This window comes from Sebastes fasciatus, chromosome 7 (genome assembly GCF_043250625.1).
Source record: "Sebastes fasciatus isolate fSebFas1 chromosome 7, fSebFas1.pri, whole genome shotgun sequence".
NCBI lineage: Eukaryota > Metazoa > Chordata > Actinopteri > Perciformes > Sebastidae > Sebastes > Sebastes fasciatus.
The window spans coordinates 3,887,296-3,898,947 of NC_133801.1; the positions used below are offsets into that span (position 1 = coordinate 3,887,296).

Genomic DNA, 11,652 nt, shown 5'->3' on the forward strand with positions numbered 1-11,652 from the left:
AGGAGGCTGTGTCACGCGTCATATCTTTGGGGGTAGTAAAATCTGGTCTGCCCTCGCCGAAATTGAGCCAATCGCAACTCACGACCGTAGCTTCAGTTACACTGCGCATGTGTTAACTGACGTATTTTATATCGTAGAACAAAACCTTAAAATCTTTTAAGCTTGTGTTAACCACAGACCTTATTTCAGGCCTCTCACTAAAACAACATTCGATAAATCCATTGATTTCCAGACGAAGGAACCGGAAGTGCTAAAATACTAACTAATTTCTGGGTTCTAGGACTCGTTCCTGTAGAAGTCTATTGTTCTTCATTTTGCTCAGTATTTTAACTGCAACAAAACTGTGATCCAGAATAATGATTATTGTTGAAAAAGAACAAAACAAGCTTAAGTGCTCCCAGAATTTGGAGAGCAGTAAATCTTTATTGTGCAAAAATATCTTGTAAACAAAAACTCAACAAACCAGTTTATACTCTTGAACATTGAACATCCAAAATGACCCATTCATACAAACAAGTAGTGTGTTTTAGAGGTGCTGGTAAGCAGAGTTTGTTACGGTTGGACAGAGCCAGGCTAGCTGTTTCCAGTCTTTGTGCTAAGCTAAGCTTTGTACAGTTTCTCCCTGCTGAAGCATCAACAGACCAGAATATAATGAGTAGCAACAACGTTCAGTACACCACCACACTAGACAATAAAATCACGGCTGGGATGGTCTGTAACTAAGAGACTGATGATAAGAGATATTGTGAATTCTCATTCTGTCATTACACTCTTCGTCTCCTCTGGTTGGAAACGTCTTGTCTAAACCTCCTCAATCTCCTCCTCCTCAGCTCCTCACGACTCACCTCCTCCTCAGTGGGGTCCTCAGTTTTTCTCTGCCTGGTTCGTACTAAAAAAATTAAATATTATTACAAAAGTTTTCAACATTTATTTGGCTCTTATTTATAGCGGCTTTAAACAGATTGACTGGATAGTGTTTTGTTCAGCAGCGAACCTCCATGTGTTGTTATTTGTCTCTCTTACCTCGATCATTCAGGCTTTTTCTGATCAGCTTTTTTATCTGCTCTTCATCCGACAGTGCTGTGACATAAGATTCTGTATATTCAGATGTATCATCTGGAATATGATCTGTATGCTGTGGATCATCATGTGGAGACATAAACACATTTTTTATGATTACTATCAGACACTTTACCGTTCAGATAATGAATCAAGTATTTCTAAAATCCATTCATTGCTTGATAGCATTGAATTTCCAAAATTATCCATATATATAATATATGGCACTATATAGTATATACTGTATATACAAAAATATCATATTAGACCAACCCATGAATGACCTCAGAAGAGGTCAGTAAAGCCCTTTTCTACCTGGTGGTTCACCTAGACAGACATACCCAAAATAAATCAAGAATAGCTCCACAACTAGCAGGTCTATCTGCATGATCTTGGTCTCTATGGATAGGTAAGACCTCAGAGAATTCAACATTGTGACTGTTACTATGCCTGAGTAAATTGTGATGAACCAAAGGAAAAATTTACATTTTTATCCTTAGCCTAAATGTTTTCTAGATGACACAGTGGATAACACCATTATAGCAATGATGCCGTGCACAGAGACGCCACTGAATTCACTCAGCAACTCCTCGACCACAACTGTGCCAAAGTAGATATAAATAACACAAAGCACATAGATTCTACAAAGGTTTTAGTGAGGATAGGACCAGGAGGACTCACCATTTGGTCCACTTGGATACCCAAAGTGTGCCAAATGAGTTTTCTACCTCTTGAAAGGGAATCTGGCTCTAAAATACTACTGATATCCACTACAGGAGGCTATGTGCACACAATGGAGCCTTTGGCCATGACATTTACCCTGTGCATCATCACATTCTACCATTGTGCACAGTATAACATCAATAAAAAAACAACTAAATTGTATGATTTTGACTCCAAATTGAGTAGGATTATTGTAATAATGAAATATGATCAAGTCAGATAATAGCGGCCATGTTTCATACTGTCCAGAGATGAAGACGAGACTGATGATATAAGATATTCCTCAGGACTCACCTCCTCCTCAGTGGGGTGCTCAGTGTCTCTCTGCCTGGTTTGTCCTGAAAAATAAAACGTCATTACTAAATGTGTGTGTTTTTGACATTTATTTGGCAAAGTTTACGCGATAATAACGCAAATTAGTTTTAACACCACTAATTTCTTTAGCGCATTAATGCATTAACACATTAACGCAACCTGCGATTTTTAGATTCTAGCGGGCTCAGTTTTAAAGCTGAGTGAAGCAGCTGCACAGCATATGAAACTAGAAAACATAATGAATCCATGGGTACTAAGTCATACTAGCTTGTCGCAAAGGAGGCTAAATAACGCTCCAAACTTACGCTAATTTTTGGCGAGAAAAAACTGGCATGACTATTTTCAAAGGGGTCTCTTGACCTCTGACCTCAAGATATCTGAATGTTAATGGGTTCTATGGGTACCCCCAAGTCTCCCCTTTACAGACATGCCCACTTTATGATAATCACATGCAGTTTGGGGCAAGTCATAGTCAAGTCAGCACACTGACACACTGACAGCTGTTGTTGCCTGTTGGGCTGCAGTTTGCCATGTTATGATTTGAGCATATTGTTTTATGCTAAATGCAGTACCTGTGAGGGTTTCTGGATCAATATCTGTCATTGTTTTGTGTTGTTAATTGATTTCCAATAATAAATATACACATACATTTGCATAAAGCAGCATTTTTGTCCACTCCCATGTTGATAAGAGCATTAAATACTTTAATGTATGCTCTTACCTTAAATAATCTCCCTTTAAGGTACGTTTTGAACAGATAAGAAATGTGTGATTAATTTGCGATTAATCATGGGCAATCATGCGATTAATCGCGATTAAATACTTGAATCGATTGACAGCTCTAAAAGTGACTTTAAACATTGACATTGAAGTATTTTATTCAGTAGCAACAGCACACAGCAGCCACCCTCCATCTATTGTTATTTGTCTCTCTTACCTCCATCCTTCAGGCTTTTTCTGATCGCAATTTGTATCTGCTCTTCCTCTGTCAGTCCTGCGATATAAGATTCTGCATATTCAGATCTATCATCTGCAATATGATCTTCTGCATGCTGAGGATCTTCTGAGTATTCTTGTCTAGTCCCGCTGTAACCTACACACATACATTTACACAGGTAGAAAATTAAATTAAATGAAATACAACAGTAAGAAATAATGGATGATTTTGTGTACTTCTCACATATTTACCGCTTTTCAAAACAAAACTTTGAATGAATGAGAACTAACATGTTATTCATTTGAGTTCATTTGAAAGCAATCTGGCAGACTAGTGTAGGATTTGTACATTTCTGACATTCAGGCACTGTTTGCCTTGGTTGATGGTTAATGATTAATCGAATATATTCAAACAAAGTCTTGTGCCAGAGTTGTTGCACAATTTAATCAAATATTGTATTTTCCTTCAAGTGTGTTTTCTTGAATACCTGAAGAGCTGAAGAATGAACTTGGCCGTGGAGCATTTCCATCTGAAGATACAAACTCTGATGGAAGAATTGTTAACATGTACTTAGTCACACAGTTTACATCAACATTTATATATCTACAGATCTGGACCAGTGACAGCCGGTCAATAGAGGGCGAATGTGCAGAAGCCCTTCAGTTCCTGTAGCCACACCCACGTAAATAATCACCAGCCACTGCTGATCTGGACTCATTTCTACCACATACACACGTTAGATCACTTTGCAAATATGGACATTACAACTCATTGATAAGGATTGTGAAAACAGGGATTTGCTGTTAATAATAATACGATTTTAAAAGGTCACAACAGTGGTTCCCAACCTGGGGTCCGGACAAAGATCACAGTGGGCGGCCAGGTTTTGTCTGCTCTGAGGTTGTCAAAATTGGATTTACACATGTACTGTATAAGTAAAATCATAATAAAACACTTACTGGACAATTTATACAAAAGTCTGTATATACAACTATCTAAAAAGATATATGTCTTTGCTACTTGGTAAGCCACATTGTGTTTAAACACGGTATTTCTGCACAGTGTCAGATAAAGATCAGGCCACATTAATATTATTTGTAGAATTAGATTCCAGTGGTGGCTGTGTAGGATTGTTTGTGTGATCCAAACATTTCCAATAACTCCAGAGCGTTGTAAAGTCCAAAAGTCAACATTTAGTTAAAAATATAGATGTAATTACTTCCCAAATTCACAACATGTTTTTATCTTACAAAATATTCTGCTTCAATCCATATTTGTTGGCAGCACCATAAATTACATTATTTAACCACAATAACAAAAAAACAATATAACACAAACATAGTGAATTAATCAAGTCCTTACAAAAAAAGATCATATGTATCTGCATTCACTTGGCGAATCTGTCAAGACGTCATCACATCATGACTTTATTTATGTTGATGAAACTGTAAACTTGTATTCATTAAAGAAAGTAGAATCACCTTATTTAAATTGAGGATTTTGTTTGAGGATTTGTTATTACTTTTATAGTAGGAAAATAGGTTGGGAACCACTGGATTACAGGATGAAGATACTCAGCCAACACAAGCATCTATATTTAAGAGAGCAACCTACAGACCTGCACATTTCTTCATGATGAACTTTAGTGGACCCCAAGTGTAGAGCAGGCCCACCACGATACCTGCCAGGTGGCCAACCAAAGAGGTCCTGAAGAAGAGCAATGAAACATTATTACGTTTACTAATCAGTGTGTTAGGGAGACTACTAAAAACATTTGGAAAAGGCACACTATTTTTCCCAAGATGTATTACTTTATCTAATGTTCCTGTTTCACCACCGTCGAGAGACGGCTCTGACCAATGTGGCCATATTTCACAAACTTTCTCATTTTACAGCTAAACCGTGCACTACAAGATGTTTCTGAAAACATTTGAGGAAAGAAATAGGCATTACAGTAACAGAATATTGATTCATATTTGATCAGCACTGCCTAGTTTGACCGTTTGATCGGATTTCGCGAGTGATTGACAGCCGGCTCTCATAGACGGCAGCTGGACGGCAGACTCCAGATAAGCTCTTACTGCTTGTTTTCCTCCGGTCTGGGAAATCTTGCAGATGCCGTTAGGAGCACCGGAGGACACAGAGGAACATGATTGGTTTCAGATTACCTGTCTCATGCACTACTGTCAGGATATAGAGACCGTTTAATAAAAATAACTTTTTTAAATCATATTTTGTCCAACTCGCCTACTTCAGTTTTAAGTTAAAGAGGATCTATTATGCTTTTGCGCGTTTTCCCTTTCCTTTTTGTGAATGTAAATGGTCTGCAAAGTTACAGAGGAGCTCAGACAGAGTATTTCAGACAGAGGGTGAAAAGGTGCTGCAGCCGGTATGAGAAAAATAAAGTTTGAAATCAGTTATTTGAAATCATGTAAACATGTTCTAGTAGAAACCCAAAAATACAAGTATGCACCTGAAAATACTCATAATAGTTCATCTTTTATGTGGTTTAATGTTCAAGTGTGAACAGAACCGAAACCTGGTTAGAATTAGTATGTTTTATAGAATTGGGACACATCTCGTGGTACACTTTGGAGTGCCCTATGGGGTCATTTGGATCTTTGAATGGTGTAGTGTCTCACCAGGGAGCGATTAGATAGATCAGCACAAGCTCCATCCAGCTAGCGATGCGATTGGACACGCGGATATTCAACACGTAGGTCACGCCACCCGGGTTGTAATGGTTACTAACCACCTTCAGAGCAAACAGGACTCCTAGAAACATGAGGAGCATCGTAAACTCAGGGATGGGTTTAATGAGGATGTAAGAAAAAACAGGATACATTCAATATCACCAAGACACTCTGTTTACAGTCAGCATGCATGAAAATTGAATGAGATATAATTCAGCTTGTAGGCCACTTCCATATGTCGTCCACACATTTAACAATAAATGTCCAAACATATATTAAACATATTACGCTCACATAATTTATCATTTTTTTTAGGGCTGCAACTAATGATTATTTACATTATCGATTAGTCTGCAAATGACTTTCATGGTTAATCGATTAATTGTTTGGTCTATAAAATGTCAGATATTTTATAAAAGCGTATAAAATGTTTGTCTATAAGTGAAAAATGCCCATCACAATTTACCAGAGCACAACCTAACTTATTTGAATGTCTTGTTTTGTTCGACCAATACTCTATACGCCATCATGGGAGACGAAGAAAACCAGCAAATATTCACATTTTAGAAGTTGAAACCAGTGAATTTTTTGCTTTAAAAAATCACTAAAATAAATTTTGTGTTGGTAGTTTGTACCTGAGAAGCCGACGGCACACTCATCTCTGAACGTCACCAACGGATCGGAGTCTTCGATGAGTTTCGTCAGCGCTGCCTGCAGCAGCAGGTAGACGAGTCCAGTGAGCAGAAAGAAGACTGACAGCAGGTAGAGGAACCAGGCTGCACCCAGACGTCTCTCCAGCCTGATGCCTTTCCAGAGGAAGGACACCATGTTGTAGTAGAGGTGCCAGTCATCCAGGTGGTGCAGGGGGGACAGGAAGAGGCGTCCCCACTCTTTATCCCTGTACACACGTTGGAGGCTCACACAGGCCTGACGAGTGGATGGACAGAAATAACTATCAGTGGTGGGAAGTACTGTACTTACAAATCTGATGTACTGTATTGGAATTTATGCTTTTTTATACTTCTACTGGACTACGTTTCAGTGGGAAATATTGTACTTAATTCTGTATATGCCGCTAATCTGACATCCGTAGTTAGTTTGCAGATTGAGATAAAAAATTATAGATTAAACTGGCCAATTATATATAAAACAGTTAAAGGGACTGTTCAGATATTGCTTGTTAACAGCGACACCTGTGCCGTTAGGTCAACGAAATTCAGCGTCCTGTTGCTCGCGCTTGTGCTCGCTCTAAATAGACATGAACGAGCATCGCTTAAAACAGTGAGGCGACACCTGTCAGCTAAAACCACAATATCACTCTATATTTCAGCTGCTGGGCAGTAATGTTAGCTGACCAGACGAAGGTCTCCGTGAATCAATGCTGATCCTAGTGTTGGCTTTTCCTGCCTCAGCCTCCAGACCGCGGCCGGAGGGAACAGGGGAGACACCGGAGTTTTGGTCGGAGACGATAACGTTTCTCTCTGCGGAGCCCCGTCACTTCACAAGACACGGGAAACCTCTGTTGGTCTGGAGGAGCTGCAGCATTTATTTCTGCACGAACGTCCACTGTACATTCACTAGATATTCTCAGAGCTACTAACTCTTCTGTAGTGTGTAGTGTGCACGCATGAACGTGAGAGTGGGGCAAGCAGGCAGAGGAGCAGAGGAGCAGAGACTCCGGCCCTGGAGACGAAAGCTACAGTCTCCCCCGCATCCTCCGAACGCGGCCAACACTGTTTAACAGACGGGCTTCACTAAATAGAACTTTGGTCCTGGACCCCCTTTTGGTCACTCGTAATAATACACTACCTTGATCGGTGGAGCAGCAGGGAATATGTAAAGATACACATTGAATCCCAGCACAGCCAGGGTGACTGCTGGGATGTTTCCCAGACCCTCCTGGTACAGCTGGACCACCAGAAGCACCAGACCCAGCTGGAGACCCCTCTGCATACTGAGAATATCCTAGAGATGGTTTAAAGAGAAAGTTCCACATTATTTATTATCTTATCTGTGCGCTAAATATGAAGCTGCAGGCAGCAACCGGTTAGCTTAGCTTAGCATAAAGACTAGAAACAGGGGGAAACAGCTAGCCTGAAGTGAAGCACGTGGCCCGGACCCCCAGCTGCTGCCGTTGGCATCCAGATGCAGGAGAACAAAGATGGAGTCAGGATTTTAGGTCTTAGGACCATCAGTAATCAAGTAGTTTATTATTCCACAATCCTTAAACCAAGAAGTGTACTGTCATTTATTAAAGCACAAATATCATGTTTAGTCTCATTCTGCTCGATTCCATCTCCAAAATGTCACATCTACAAACCATAATATGAAATTATAAATCATGTCAATGTAATAAGATTAACAGATTCCACTAGAAGGACTTTCAGAAGTAGTCCCTCCACAGCAGGGGACTGCATACCATCTCCAGTAATAGTACATGTGTGTGTAACTAAAAGTGAACTTGTTTATTTGTTGTTCATCTCAATCACTTAACCTAAAAAGACCAACCATCTGAGACTATATTTAAGATTATTAAGGGGACTAATGTTTTTTTAATAACAATAAGTATGATAACTCTGGCTGTCCTCTCTTGTTTGGCCAGCAGGAAGGGCATTATTATCCATAATAATAATCTTCAAATCTAGCCATATTAGTTCACCATTTCATGCATATATTTATCATGCAGACATGAGAGTGGTATCAACCTTCTTATCTAACTCTTCACAAGAAAGCAGATAAAGTGATTTACCAAAATGTTGAACTATTCCTGTATTATTTACTTTATTTCTAAGTTTCCAGTGGACAGATGTGATGCAGTTTAATACTCACACAATCTCAGAGACAGTTAACACGAATCGACCCGTTTCAGGGGTTCAATTTAATTGTAGCTTAGTTCATGAATTGCATTTAGCAACGCAAACTGTATTGGAACCAGTGTAAAGTGTTCCCTTTGTATGTCCTTTGGCACCCCCTAGTGGCGTCTGCAAATAGCTGTACTGAAGAGGAAGTGAGGTCATTGTAAACAAAGAATAACAGGAAGTGGTGTTCAAGAAGCTCCTTTTTGCTCAGGGAATCATCTGTGTACAATCTTCTTAATCCTGTGCTATAAATCCACAAAACCGGCTTCATCTGTAAGTTATTCACTAATCACAGTTATGTGAACATGTTTATGTCACCATTTCTTAGGTTGAGTACAGTATTTTGATAGTTTGTTTTCAACTACATAGAGATTTATTGATGTTTAAAGCATTGGTTCTTGTGTAAATATACTTTTATGCACCTGTTAGTTATGCTAGTGATCTTTTCTCTATTGATATATTATTTAGTACTTACAAGCACATTTATCTGATGTTTGTATTTTGTGCTCTTTTTCAGTTTTACAAAATTACATATTTTCCTCCATTAAATCCTGCCAAATACAACAACTCGTCTGTTCCTTGGAGAATGCAATGCTGGAGAATATATTGTTGAGCTGGCTGTATAGCTGAAAAACACGTTGCCTGCAACAACTTTGAGTGAGGACAGCATACAAACGTACAGTGATGCATTCCTGCAGGCTAAAAACAGACAGTCTTTATTTACTCCTCTTCCTCATTCTCTCTCCTTTGATAAAACCAGCTGATCCAGTAGACCAGGAGGAAAACAACACTTTGACAATCAACAGGCTCAATAAACTGGTCACGAGATTACACACTCGAGGCTAATAATTAATCATAATAATAATAATAATAAAAATAATAATAAGAACAAGAACAAGAACAAGAACAAGAAGAAGAAGGATAATAATAATAATAATAATAAATGTGAACAGACTTTATACTCACCCTTCATCCGAGTGACGCCAGGTTTCGGTTTCGTTTCTGGTCTGGAGAACCAGAGAGAGGCGGGCTGACCGGTCTGGTCTGGTTCTGGTTGGTCTGGTTCTGGGTATCATCGGATAATCCATAATTCATTTTTAATTAAAAAACAAAAACACGGAAATACCCAATACCATTGTTTTTTGTTTTTAAACAGATAAACCAAATTAAAAAAAAGATCCAATTTCTTTTTTTTTCAAAGTTTCTTTCTGTCATTTCTTTTTTTAATATTCGTTATCAAAAATATACATACAACAAGGCACTGTCAAATATCACAACAGTAAGGAGAGTATCTTTAGGTTGAACATGGACAACAACATATATCAAAGATAACATTCAAAGTGAATACAAATAAAACATAAAACTGGTCAAGGAACAAGTAATAATAAAATAAATAATACAATAATAAATAAATGAATTAAAAAAGAAAAGCAGGGCTCATCTCAAATTAATTTGTAAATATAAAATAAAGAGAATAATTTAACAGCTTTTTGTCAGTCATAATCGACAAAGATTTACTAAGCAGTTTTAGCTCATTCTACATACTAGTCAGAAAGGGTTTAGTTTTGAGGTATCTGCATTTATATATATAAAAATATACTTAGTAACAGTAAAAACATGTCAAAATAAAAGCCAAGAAGATAGTTCGGTCACTCTATAAAAGTGTAACATTATTTAAAGGTCCCATATCATGCTCATTTTCAGGTTCATACTTGTATTTTGTGTTTCTACTAGAACATGTTTACATGCTGTAATGTTAAAATAACACTTTATTTTCCTCGTTTTGTCAGCCTGAATATACCTGTATTCACCCTCTGTCTGAAAAGCTCCGTTTTAGTGCATTTCAACGGAACTGCAACGGAATTGTGTTGCTAGGCAACAGTTTGGGTCCATGTTTACTTCCTGTCAGCTGATGTTATTCACATACACTGCAACAGGAATTAAACTGGGACACATTAAGAATGTTTACGTTTAAAATCGTGAAATGGTCTAAATATTGCATATTTGTGACATCACAGTTGGACAGAAATCCTAACGGCTTGTTTCAAACACTCAGTTTCTGAATACGGGCTGTGTGTGTTTCTCCGTATATTGAGCGTTTTGATAGTTTAACAGTATTTATATCGAATTTAAACCTGCTTTATAATATAAAATACATGAAAATCTCACTTTTTACAATATGGGACCTTTAAGCACAGGATCGGGGGTAACGGTAGAAGATAAATAGGCTAAATGAATACACAAATAAATACATACATAGCTACATAAATAGATATTTTTTGTTCTTTTCATTAACAAACGAATGTCCAAAAGGTGTGTGATAAATTACAGGGAGGGTCTCTACAGATGTTATACAGACACCACCTTTACTATGGGCTGTCTCTTATGTCGGCAGGTGAGAAGCACTATGTGGCTGCTCCTGGAGAGACACCCAACACTTCCACCTGATCCCTTGCACTCCTCTAGGAAGGCTGCAGCCTTGTAGTTGTAGTTCTGTTTTCACCCAGTAGAGTGAACCACAGGACCAGTAGGGACCAGTAGCCTAGTTAATGCTCCCATGCTCCAGACTGGAGTCCAGTTGGAACCAGATACATATAAAAGGATGATAGAAGGCTACTGTAGCTTATTTGAATAAGATTATTCCACAATTATTAAGCAGTGAATATGTTCACAATGCTTAATTGTGTTTTAACAACGTTTCGTTTATGAGTTATTGATCAATATCTTTCCAACTTTACTGAAATTATAAACCTACAAATATCTCGCCACAGTTTACGGGTACATGTTCAGAACAGATGGACAATAGTTTGATAGGTTGAGGGTTGATTAGATGTGCACACAGTGTATGGTTACAGTAAATATGACACTTCTTTTTTTCTCTCTTTTTTTATTAACAAAATATAAGTACAATAACAATATGTACATTCAAAATTGTTCATGCCAGGGGTACAATAAAAAAATAAAATTAAAAGATTAAAAAATATATAATAAATAGTAGAGAGATATACATATATATAGAGACAAAAAATACAAAATCAAAATAAATTCTCATCTGTCCATAAGAAAT

At 37.9% G+C, this 11,652-nt stretch overlaps 1 protein-coding gene across 4 annotated transcripts; it reads right to left on the reverse strand.

The window, feature by feature from the left end:
* Window positions 1–387: 387 nt before the first annotated feature.
* LOC141771126 (rhomboid-related protein 4-like) lies at window positions 388–9,620 on the reverse strand. Of its 4 annotated transcripts, none has more exons than XM_074641064.1 (10): window positions 9,552–9,620; window positions 7,537–7,692; window positions 6,363–6,654; window positions 5,677–5,809; window positions 4,653–4,741; window positions 3,522–3,578; window positions 3,035–3,190; window positions 2,077–2,120; window positions 1,024–1,135; window positions 388–889 (listed from the first exon to the last, which is right to left on the reverse strand). In XM_074641064.1, the coding sequence occupies exons 2-10, from the start codon at window positions 7,678–7,680 to the stop codon at window positions 765–767; spliced, it is 1,152 nt and encodes a 383-aa protein (XP_074497165.1). In that variant the 5' UTR covers window positions 7,681–7,692; window positions 9,552–9,620; the 3' UTR covers window positions 388–764. The 4 variants fall into 4 exon arrangements, with proteins under 4 accessions (XP_074497165.1, XP_074497168.1, XP_074497167.1 ...); XM_074641067.1 differs by having other exon boundaries at window positions 7,537–7,738; window positions 9,548–9,594; XM_074641066.1 differs by having other exon boundaries at window positions 7,537–7,745; window positions 9,548–9,594.
* Between the last annotated feature and the right edge of the window lie 2,032 nt (window positions 9,621–11,652).